General features: G+C 42.0%; 1 protein-coding gene across 1 annotated transcript in view; it reads right to left on the bottom strand.

Annotated features, from left to right (window-relative positions):
• The window catches only part of robo1 (roundabout, axon guidance receptor, homolog 1 (Drosophila)), a 126,783-nt gene that overhangs the window by 12,343 nt on the left and 101,873 nt on the right, over positions 1–12,567 (bottom strand). Inside the window, exons 12-20 of the mRNA XM_053320755.1 lie at positions 12,301–12,469; positions 12,039–12,205; positions 11,834–11,955; positions 9,912–10,143; positions 8,908–9,029; positions 7,177–7,348; positions 4,895–5,095; positions 2,478–2,504; positions 912–954 (exon numbers count right to left, since the gene is read on the bottom strand). Coding sequence (XP_053176730.1) covers positions 912–954; positions 2,478–2,504; positions 4,895–5,095; positions 7,177–7,348; positions 8,908–9,029; positions 9,912–10,143; positions 11,834–11,955; positions 12,039–12,205; positions 12,301–12,469 — 1,255 coding nt within the window. The remainder of the gene's footprint in view (positions 1–911; positions 955–2,477; positions 2,505–4,894; positions 5,096–7,176; positions 7,349–8,907; positions 9,030–9,911; positions 10,144–11,833; positions 11,956–12,038; positions 12,206–12,300; positions 12,470–12,567) is intronic.

Consider the following 12,567-nt stretch of genomic DNA (forward strand, 5'->3'; position numbering starts at 1 on the left):
AATGACTTCCAGTTTGCATATCCCAACACTGAATTAGCATTGAATTAAGTTACCTCATTCCCACTCAAATTACTCATTTCTTGGATTCATTTTGGGTAATGAACACATTTGTCTTGTACAGCCAACTACAATCTCACAATAGCTCCTCAATCAACCCGGCAGTTGTATGTTGATATTGAATGGCCATTGTCTTAGTGCAGAGCTGACAGAGCCTTGCTGCGTATGGGATTCAATCACAGAACTGGATAATATAATGAATATAGATTTGCAGCTGATGGCTCCAAGCTAACTATTCATTAACACATCATCACACACAAATGTACACATAACAGCATTTCATACATTCTGTATGGAGTAAATGAATACATTGTTTTTCTTTTTGCCTGCATACTCAATTTTCACTATTTTCCAGCTGTATGAAAACATGCCAAGTGTCATCTAATGGATCCACAGTGTTTGCCAAGCCTTAACCTGTCTTGTCTCACTGTTGAGTTCAATGCACCATTCCACAACATGAAGAGGTATGCTGTTGCTGCTATGTGTGTGCATGTGTCTCCATCAATGTTTCATGGTGATGCTATGGCACAGCCTTGTGGTTAGATGTGGCTCTCCACCATATGGGATGAGGATGGGCTCGTAGCAGACTGTATGGGGCTTTGTTCCTGTTAGTATCATAACATACTTTATCCACCTCTTTACCCCTCCTCTGCTCTATGCTGCTTTAGAAAGTCACAGCACTCCCCCTAGTGGTTGTCAAAGAAAAGCACACTTGCCCAACCCTACTCATGTTTTCAAGACATTTTCCATCCTATTGTGTTTGAGATTCAACTCTAATTATCATTCTGTTATCTAAAATGTTCTTTATATTTGTAATATCATCATACACACTCTTGAAATAAATTAAATTTTACCTTCCAGCGCTGCTCACTCCTTCTCCACCTCTCTGATATGCCACTGAAAAGAGAGACAATAATGAGTTTTCAAAATGATTTCATCACTATTTTTACTTTCATCACATCATCATCTTGGCCATTGTCATACAAGGTCAACACAATATTATCAATTTGATTTTGAATTGTCAAACTTAGCTCAGTGAGCGATGATAGGTATGCTTCTTTGTACGTGTGTCTGTGTGTATCGTATCAGTTCAAGTGAGCATGTGAGTGAATGGATGTGTGTGTGTGTGTGTGTGTGGCTTAATTTCGGCTGAGTCACACACAGCAACAGAAGCAGGAGGATATGTAAGAGGCTTATGAAGAACAGAGATGCAGAGCTCTTTGGTTGTCTGGCTCGGGTTCAGTATGTTTGAAGCTCTGCACGCTGCAAGTTGGACTCTTTCAAGGAGCTTTAAGCTGCTGGTGTGTGAAGGAGAGATAAACTTCCAACTTTAATTACAATCTCTTCCCTGAGAGGAGAGAAGGTGGAAGAGGGGTAGGTAGGGCCTTAGCTGTGACGGTTCCCTTTCTATTTTTCAAAACAGGGAATGGGTTTTGGCCTCTGCATGTAGCCAGAGGAACTCTTAGATTAGCTCTGTAATGCAAACCAAAGTATCACAATCTGGTTCTAGATTAAAATCAGCATAATGTACTGTAACGTCGTGGTTTTCCACTGGGTACCAGGGGAGGGATTTTCTCCTTAAAGAAACAGAAACCTTACCACATAAGCAAGGAGTGTGTTTCACCTGAAAGATTTCCAACAGATCACGAAACAAGCTTGCCAAATTATTCTACCTGATTGCGAGCCTCAAGGCCAACAGACACAATACTACTACTGTTTAGATGTGACTTCTGCACAGACAGGATCAACCAGTGTAGCCACAAACACACAGTATAGTATTGTTTCTCTCACTTTTACCTCCTCTCACTTATTTACTGTGCCACATTCACCATTACACTAAGCACTGTCAAAACCTCAGACACACCTCTGAGGAACAAAGAATTACGAACAAATGAAAGTCCATGAGAAAAAGAAAAGACGGGGAGAGGGCTGTAAATACAAACTCGCACAGAGAGAAAGATAAAGAGGCACACAGAAGCTTTTCTGTTATCTGTTTTACGCTGTGTCACTTCAATTCACAGATAACCTCCTTAGCTCTGCTGCCACTCGCCTATCTAATTGGTGTGTTGGAGTGCTGGTGATGTGTCATTCTCTTAAATCTCATATGTGGTTGCCAGCAGCCCTTTGATCAAGTTACCACTAGTTTTAACAGCCTCTCAGGAGTGAAGTCTACTCCTCTTTTAGCATTATGTTGTGACACAACCCAAACATTTGGTAGAACATTTATTACTGGGTAGGTCTTTAAGCTCTGACAATGACTGGCTTTTTTAATTTAATAGTGTCCCTCGTTCACTCCTACACATTCAGTTGCTTTCACCTGTTAGGACTGCTGCTGCTAAGTGTTTCAAAGATCCAATATGGGGGAAATGCCCGATGCACAAATTTAGTGAATGCGTGAAAACAGTATGAAGAGTGCTTACCCGTAGGAGTGAAAGTAAAGGACGGCACTGTTTGGAGAAAAAAAAAGAGAAATAAAATTAGAAAAAAACCTTGAATTGAATTATTGTACATTAACAATATCTGAAATAGGTTTCTGTGACACATTTTTATTTTCTTTATCCCAACATAGGCTAGTTTATGTTCAAGTGAAAAAATATATTTATTACAACTGCACCCCAGTTATGTACTACACTTTCACAAAAAGTGTTTTAGCCTGTATTCACACGCAACTTGCCGCCCTTTGGTCTTTGATCCCCTCAGTTATCCCTGGACCCCAACTGGGGTAAAGTGAGTGTTGAGCCAGCTGCTGGTTCAAATCCTGTCCCAGACTGTCAAAGCCCAGCTGGGAGGGGGGTCACACACCACAGCGATATCTGTTGCTATCTCTTACACTCACATCATCACCCACACAGCTCAATTACTCACACTTTGTCCTGGAAGGTGCCCTTGTAGAAAACAGAAAATGACTGCAGGAAGATTTAGTTTGTGTGTGTAATGACTAGTGTGGTCTGTGGGTATCTTCTCATTCTATAAAATGCACTTTGATGCAGTGTATTGTTTCCTTCTTTGAAGTTCTACACAATAAATACTAAAGTCAAATTTGCTGTTGATGCAACATTGCATCATGCTGGTTTTCACCCAGTTCACTGCCTTGAATATGTGCTTGGTTTTTTGTTGTTGTTGTCGTTTTTGAATTGCTGACTTCAACCTAAACCTACATCTGAGTGAGAAATCTGAGAAGAGAGATACACATTTTCATTTCCACAATTTATCTATGCCATACCTGTGCCAGAAAATGTCCTGTAAATGCCACAATCATCTTATCATGTTTGAATATCTCCTCTTGATGCTCAAATGAGTCTAAAGATTTGAGCTTTTGGATGGCTTTTATCAGTTTGATGAAATCCTTTGAAGAGGAGACAGACTAATACTTGATAGGCAGTCTGTGTGACATATAACCTTTTAACTCATAAATCAGGTTTCCACTGCTAAGACCGTCAATTCCAGGGTAGATTCAATTGTAACTGCACTAGTATTTGTTATTCAATTATTTATTTACCACAATTTTAAGATTTTATTTCTGATTTGTTTGGATTATTGTCTCCAGCCATTATGTAATAATGTAATGAATTGCGCAATGTCGGCTTGCACTATTACACTCATTGTCAGCCAAAAAACAACAAATAAATACTACTGGAATAGGAATATGACGACACCATACACACATGAACACACACAAGTCCCAATTCATCCTATTTCACCCCGAGTGCAGATTATTGCTTCATGTGGTTGCAATTATACTCTTTTCAAAACATTCTTAGTTACCAGTGCCAACAAAGACCTCGGCCCCTTGTGGTCTGGGTGTTTTGAGGGGGGGGGGGGGGGGGGGTCTGCCTACTGTGCCTCTGAAGAGCTTATACAGTTTATGTGAGTAAACATCAACATATATATACACTTCAGACCCTCAAAAAAATGGATGAAGCTGTAAACACTTCGAATAAAAGGGAGGGGGGGTGTTGCTCTGATAAGCGGCAACACAGAGCTATCAGGACGCTTTGCTCTCACACGCGCTGCATTAATAGTCACACACACGCGCAGTCACTCTCCAGTGCGCGCTCTTGCTTGCAAGTTCCAGATTCCGGGAGATTGGATCTCATTTGCGGGCGTCAAGTAGCCGCTATCAATATGTGGGAGAGTTTGGATGTCTGACTTTGTAGTAAAAACACACGCAAAGACAGAATTTGCACGGGCACTGCACTAGTATGATTTTTATGATTAACAACATTTTACTATTAATGTGTTATCAGACTTAAATGATCAAGATATCCTTTGCAATGTTATGTTAATTTTTTGTTTTATATTAGCATAAACCATATTAAAATATCAGAAGTTTGATCATTAGACCACACAGGTGTGTGTAGCACTTCAAGTGCTTGAAGAGCACTTCAAGCTTGTGAAAATGTCAGTATGTCCTTCATTACAGCAAGACAGTCCCTTTTTCTCAGCACAGTCAGAAGGGAGTTGCTAAAGGAGGAGTTGTTGGACCTCAAAATGTACTTCAGTGAAAACACTCTTCACGCACCCTTGCAGAACCAGTGTGACAGAAGTATGAAAAAGAAATAGAAGTCTTCACGCAGCACTCTCAGTAGGAGCTCAAATCATGTCTTAATACTCTACAGGAGAGTACTTCCATCTTGAGTGCTCCACAAAGACATATTTCTGTGTGTTACCGAGAGAGGAAGTGAAATAGGTTGACAGAATTTGGGGGACGACAAAGATGGAGGAAACAGAATTGAAACAGAGAACAACCATACTAACAAACTTACACACAATTCCTCATCAAATTTTGTAAGTGCAAAGTCCTAATACTGTAAAATGTGTAGTGTTGCACACTGACCCTTGCGTATGCCTGCATAGCTGCTGGAGAGGCCATTCCTCTTCTTTCGGTGTCTGTACAGCCAGATACTGAAGACCATGAGGATGATCCAGCAAGCAGCTCCTATGCCTGCAATAAAGGCTGGCTGCTTGACAACATCTGAGATCTGCCGGGACAGGGGGTTCTCTGGGTGCATGGTCTCTGACATTCGCCCAGATGCATCTGAGGATGGGAAATGGGGTAGTGATTGGAGGAAATATGAGGGCAGGATTAGAAAGGGTAACAAAGATACATTTGGTGGTTTAACATCGGATAGTACACACAAATGAAGGGAGATATGAATGTGATCAAAATAGCAGAGGAAATTTTAAAACCTAAAACTGAGACCAAGTGGAAAAGACTGAAATAGGGAAAATATATTCACAATAAATGGAGTCAGAACAGTACATTAAATAAGATCATTCCTCTGTCTTGTGACACACAAAAAAGATTCTTCAGCTCAGCAGGTGAGTAAGATGCTGGCTTGTGGAAATGGAATCGCTTCTCTCTATTATTAAAAAGGCTTTCATCGCAAATCCCAGTCAACAATGGCAGGTGAGCAGACGCAAGCAACCGAAGACATTCAAACAGAGCCTGTGTACCACACGAGCCTGATGGAACCAGATAGGAAAACATAGACAGGCATCATTTACTCTGCACAATGGTGGTTTCATAATCATATAAATAAATCCAATGAGATTATCCTCAAATACAGACACCACAGTAATTAGCAAACTGAGGCACATCTGTGGAAAGCAGAAGTGTGAATGCCTTGAAGCTGTTTCGGCTGTGAAATGCACTGTAAAGGCACTGTCTGTACAGCTGCTCACAAAAGCCTGCTCTTGGTCTGTTTTCCTCATCTGTCTATTCTCTCTGTGTTTCTCCCTCATGCGTGATACATGAAAGACTTCTCCGAGTTGCCCCACCCCCTGCCATTCTGAAATTTCTTCATGTTCGTGTTACTTTGTCCTCATCTCTTTTTCTCAAGTCTTTCATGTGGGAGCCACTCTTTTTTCTATCAACTCTCTAAGCCAAAGGCAAAAATATGTCCCTAAAGAAACCAGCTCCCTGCCTTTACCCCTCCATATCTTTATGTATGTTTTTGTTTCACACACTCAGTCCATGTCTCTATTCTGCCGGCTGTCTTCTCACTTTTCTGTCTTCTCAATTTGCGGCTCTGTCTGGCCGAGTGAACGAAGTATGCCAATGTGACTAAGCAGCCCACAAGGAACTGTACAGGTATCTAGGCTGAGATGACGCACACAAGCTCCATGTGTGACAAATGCATTTGGGTGAAGCGCTGGTCCCCGAGGCACATTGTTCCAGTCCAGTGTTGGAACATGGCAACAATCACCACAGGAACTCTTCAAGTGAGAGAAATTGTATCAGTCACAGCTGATGCTTCTTCATGCCCATCCCAGCCTACTCAATCACACATTTAAAACCAGATGGAGTTCTCTCTCTGCCTCATTCTGCTATTCATGTGTTTTCCATTCCTCAGCTGAGTAAGCTCACTCAGAGCTTTGGGGAATAACACTGACCAAATTTCTCAAAGAATCTGTCCGTCTAAACAAGAAGACCAAAATATAAGAAGTAAATTACAACAACTTGCCCTGATACGGTCACTGTGTTCCTTAACATTAATGTCATGAAGGAGCCCAGACTGCAGGATTCATTATTGCCTTTATTGTTTGAAGCGGAACAAAGGCAGAAAACATTGCATCCTTGACTGGAGCGGAGCAGGGTGGAGTAGCTAGCTCAACGGCTCTGCCACACAGGGATTTAATGTGCCTGTGTTGATCACAGTGCCAGCTAGGCAGGCGAGGGAAAAAGCCAATTTAATGTGAACAAAAACTGAACAGACAGATCTGCACCCTGAAAGTTCCCTGTCATTCAAACTTCTCATACACTTCCGTGGCAAGTTTGATGATGTTAGTATAACAGTAATCATTTCAATTACCGTTTTAAGCATTACTGTTGATAATGAAAGTGAGAGCAGGCAGAGACTTGAACATGTCCATTACTACAAAGACAGGAGTTACGTAAACTGTCTGTTTACTTGGCAGTCAAAGTCATATCACTGAAAAGCTCTTAATTTGAGATGACTGGATTAATGCCATAATTATTTGTCAATGATTGAGCTTCATTTTGTGTGCCAGGATTGCCAGAGGACAACGTATTGAAAAACAGCCAATGTATCCACTGGAAGCCAAACAAAACAATATTATGAACTCATAGAAAACCTAGAGGATGTTTCTACTTACCAAGTTTGAAAAAGTGGATAGCACTCCTGACCCCAGGTCCGGCCCCAGTGCTAGCTGCTACCTCCACACTGTAGAGGATCCCTGGGGCCAGACTGGGAATCACCACGGAGAAGGTTGAGCCGTCAACTGTGCGATTGATGTGGTACCTGCTCTCATTCCCCCAGCACCAAATCTGCCATAACAGAGACAAAGACAAAGTGGAAAATGAGGAAATGTTATGAAGGCTTTGTGACAACATTCAGTTTGGTAGCTGCCAATGATCTTTGTCCCTATAACTGGTTGGTGCTGCAAGTACACAGTTGTAGCGCACCATGGGTATTGTGTTACATCTCTGAAGTAGGAAAACATTTTACAACATGGATTTATGCTTTACAGTCTCTTCTGAACACAGAGTGAGTATTACCTGATGTAGCTGCAAAAAACGTCTTGGTGTAGCCTTCAGCCCATGAAAAACAAATGGGGATAAGTAATCTGCCCCATAATAACCCATTTTCAGCAGACGCTAAGTGCTGTCACTCCCAGGAAGGAGAGCAATCTCCTAAGCTGACTCAAACAGGGGTCACAAAGAGAACTACACATTCACCGCAACATGAGGCCTGTAGACCTCCACATCCTGAACCCCTGACATTCTGCTTTCTTAACCCCCAACCTCCTCCCACTGGTTAACTAGGTTAACATACACACTTCCTTAGGAGTGTACTATACATGTGTGCGTTTGGGTGTGTATTTGTACTAATGTGATGTGAGCCGCTGGGTACCCAGCTCAGTAATGAGCAGGGAATACTCTCGAGCTGGACTTAAAAACCATGAAATTACTCTAAAGCCTATCACAAGAAAACATTTACCTGGAAAATGAACAGTGGCTTAACTTTTTCACTCTCTCTGCCTCATCTCTCTTTCTGCCACTAACCTATATTCCCTGTGACACAAAAAGGCTGTCCAATTAAAATACAGGACTTCTTCCACAGCATAATGTATGAGAGAACAGCACTGTCCAAAGTAAGGCTATCACACTAAGAGCATACATTATCAAGTTAGAAGGAGGAAAAGGGGTCTCAGAAAGAGGTGCTATAGGTTGAATGATGCATTAGTGCAGCTCTAGACCTGAGAAATGACTGGAATTATAATAGAGGTCTGTCTCTTTATTATTTTGTCCTTGGTCATTATCATCTCTCTCCCACTACCATATGTACTACCTGCCCCTACATGAATATCTCTACGAAAACATGAAATATTTTGCTTTTTAAATGTCAAATTATTTTAAGTATGTCTTGAATCAGTACAGTAGGCTTATTAAAATACAGCATCAGTCATTTGAAGCCAAACCTTCTATCCCCACAAAACACATAGGGACAGTACTGAATACCATTAAATTAATAAGAAAACCAGCAATAACTACCACATAAATTGCCCCACCAAACGTCTTTGAAATGCCACACAATGTAGTAATCCAGAATTTCCAGCAGATGGCACTGTTTCACAACAGTTTTCATCAGCTACTCTGCTTTTGACTCCTTTTATTCTTAGTCTTGGGGGCTCTGTCTGCACACAGAGGAAGAGCACTGAAGAGTCTACAAAGATGCATCCAGGAATTTGTTACCTTCCCATGTCTGTGCAATGTCTCTGTTATCTGCTCAGTCTGCATCCCTGTTTGTTTCCTTTGTGTCTCTACAGTGTGAGTCCCACTTACACACACTTTAGGGAATCTGCACACTGTTTTTTTTGTGTTACCTTGTACTCCTGGACCACCCCATTCTGCTCCTCTTCTGGAGGGGGTTGCCAGGAGACCACGATGGCGGTCCCATTATCCCCGCTCTCTGTCACTGTAACCTCACGAGGGGGGGCACTGGGGGCTGAAGGCGGGTAGACAAAAGATATAAAGAACACACCTTCATACATGATACTGATTTTTTTTTCATAAATGCGTGCAGTCTCTCCGCATCTCCCTTCCCGTTTAGCTGTCAAAATGTGTCCTTTATCTCTGTGTGAGACTAAAACTGAGGTGAGAACAAAGGACTAATAATCAAAATTAGGAAGCTTTCATCTGAACACTTAAATATAAATGCTTTTGGGGTGAATAAAAGAAAATAACTGTTTACTCTGAACAGAAAGTGAGTTATGTTGGTGGGGTGTGTGCTAGTGTGCGAACTCTAACCCTGTGATAATTAAACTCAAATAATTATGAATGCAATATAAAAGACATAATCATAGTGTGAGTGAGTGCTATGAAAACAGGCAGTTTTCTGCTTAGGAGAGAACAAACATCATGTATAGAGCTCAGAAAACAATTATCAACAAAAGTGGGAACAAAAGAGAATTCAGCAGAAAAAGATCAAAACACTCCCACGCAAACAACACACACATACTCTCCAGTAAACACTTTATACTCATATTTCTCTTAACTGTTCACTACAGATTAAAATTTGCTGTTGGGTTTCAACCAAACCTTATGAGACTGTCATAACCACACCCTATGAAAAATTAGTACAACCCTTGTACTGGAGTGTAGCATATGGGTTTCTATAGGGTCTTTTAAAGAGCTGAACATCCACACTAGCATGCTTGAATACACCACATTTTAATGTAGAATAATTCTTCCTTCACTGCCTGCTGTGAACAGCTGTTGTATGCTCTTGCACATGCAAACTGTGCGTATAAAATTGTGTAAACATGAAAACATGCCTGCACACATGCAAGCACTAAAGCACATTCGCACACTCATACACATCCCCCACCTTCCTCCAGTGTCTTGCCAATTTTGACATCACTGTCTGTTCCCTGGAATTCATTGAAGAAGGGGCGGACTTTGAATTCATATGTGACTCCCTTCCGAAGCTGTGGCAGAACAGCGCTGTCCTCCCCAGGGGTTCGCACCTCAAACACAGACCATTCACTCCTCTGCTGCCCCTCTGGTGAAGGCCTGTACATCACCTTATAGCCCTGGATATACTGCACCTGCTGCTCCACCTAGTGAGAACACAGACAAAAGGTGATGTCAGCTTGACTTGATTAGGTGCTTCATTGTTACCATTGAAAAATGATAGTAATGTAACAGACTGTAGCATTCCTGGACAGCTATGGATTGCGATACACCAGGCACTGCTTTGAATGGTGTGCTAACTCATCACATCACCCCTCTGGTTATCCATCCACATCTACATCTTTCTTTTTGACTGTCTGTCTATGCGCCATTTGGATCAGCAGCGATTTGTGCAAACCGCAGTATGAGGTCATTGGCCAGAGGTTCCTCTAAGTCTGGAGCTGGTTAAATAGGGCCCAGGCTCCCAGAACAGCCTGTCTCATCCTGTCTTGCTCTCTAGTGTACTGACTGGCTGCTGAAGTCAAGGGAGAGGGGGAAAGGGGACATTTATAAGGAGTACCAGAAGTCGAGAATACAACAAAGTTAAATGGGGTTTGATGTAGCAAAATAAAGAGGACACATGTAATTGTAAGGCAATTGTCTGTTAGTTTAATCTAGGGATAATTAATTTTGCTTTATGATCCAGAATGTTTAGAGAAAAGAATAACCGCTATCCAGTATGCTAATATTCCTACAAGTCCCTGTGGAAGGCAAGCAGCACTGGCTTGTAAAGATTGTAGTGATTTCTTTATCCCTCCCCCATAAAATATGCTGCTGGCTCAGGTGGTCTTCATTAGCCTGAAAACTGTGCAACCATTTACCACAACACAAAGGAAAACTCCACACTGGGAATAGATTTATCCCCACAAAACAAGGAAACTGTGGCACTACAATGTCAGTCTCCCTCATATTGGAACATTCCAAGGAGACAGGGTAACTGGGCAGTGATGTTTTAAATCAGTCTTGACATGTCAGTATCCTTTTCATGTTTCCCATTCCCATTCATCATTTACTCATTTACTGTGGCACTTCACAATACCTGGGAATATAGAGGTGGCATTACATTTTTGAGTGTACCTTCAGTTAAAACAAAGACCATTCTGAAAACAGATATCTGCTGTGTAACGAGAAAGCTATAATCTGCAGTTTTACTATGTCATATTCTAAAAAAGGACATAAAGCAGCTCAAATTCATGTGGACACACACTACTTCATATTCAGCTTGAAAGGGCAAAGAAACGTCACCATAAGCTCCCAATTCTATCCTTCTTCCTCACCCACCTATCCGCTTTAACATCTGTAAGCCATTTCCACTTAAGAGCATGAGTTGGCCGCCTCTTCCTTTGCACATGTATTATTTTAACAGCCGTGAAGTGTTTTCAATCTGAGAGGGCACAGACTGGCACGCCACACACTGCTATATGTATTATATGGCCTATTGCAGAAAGCTGTGCTCTGTAGTCTAGCTTTTGGGCAGGATTGCATGGTCCACTGTGGGCATGGCTGCAGATCTTTGGCCTCTTGCCAGCCGACCAGCTCAGGCCCATGCCAGATGGACACTAAGACCACTAAGACTGTGTTCCAGGCTGCTCTCTGCAGTGTCCTTCCACTATAGGGTGTGAGGATGTTAACACTTAAGCTCAGCTGAATGGCCTGACAAATTGACCGTAGACGCATAACTAAACTAACCATGGAGCTTTGGTGACCAGCTATACTAATGATCCATATGGCAATCTGTAGCTGACTGCAGCTGTATTAAAAACAGTCAATAGACATTCAGGTATTCTTGATACTCACCGTCCACTGTACCCTGACGGAGGAGGAGGAGAGAATGGTGGGGTTGTGCAGGTGGATGACCACTTCCCCCAACTCCCTCTGGATCTGACGATGGTCCACACCCTGACTAGTAGGGGGGATATCTGTATGCAGATGCACATAGAAATGAATGATATAGCCTAAAACTACTAACCAAAAGGGGAAAAAAAGAATAAAGAGTCCTCACCTTGTGTTTTCACAGCATCAGTGATAGGACTGGGATCACTCAGCCCATAGGCATTGGCTGCCCGTACTAAGAAGAGGTAGACTGCACTGGGCTTTAAGCCCTTCAGTACAAATGACTCAGTTTTCACATGCTCTGCCAGGGTCTGCCAGCTGCTCCCTGATGCATGACTGTGGACACACAACAAAGAGAATTGTGGATTAAAAAGTGTTAATACATCCACGCAATTATTTGTTTATTAAATGGTCAAGATAAATAGTTTTACCTGAAGGCCTCTATTACATAGGAGGTGGGTGTGGCTCCAGCATTAAGATTAGGTTTCCAGGAAAGAGTGACAGAGGTCCGGGAAACGTCAGTGACCTCAGGTTTGGAAGGGGCACTGGGGATCAGGTTTGGGTCAGTAGGTCTGTTTGGTTGGACTGGAATACCAAACTCTAAATGTAGAGCAGACAGAGGAAAGGAAACAGGTGAGAATATAGTGTATTACTGTTCATCAGGACACTCCTCCAATCTGGCTAGTTCTTTTGCATTT

This window comes from Scomber japonicus, chromosome 6 (genome assembly GCF_027409825.1).
Source record: "Scomber japonicus isolate fScoJap1 chromosome 6, fScoJap1.pri, whole genome shotgun sequence".
Lineage (NCBI taxonomy): Eukaryota > Metazoa > Chordata > Actinopteri > Scombriformes > Scombridae > Scomber > Scomber japonicus.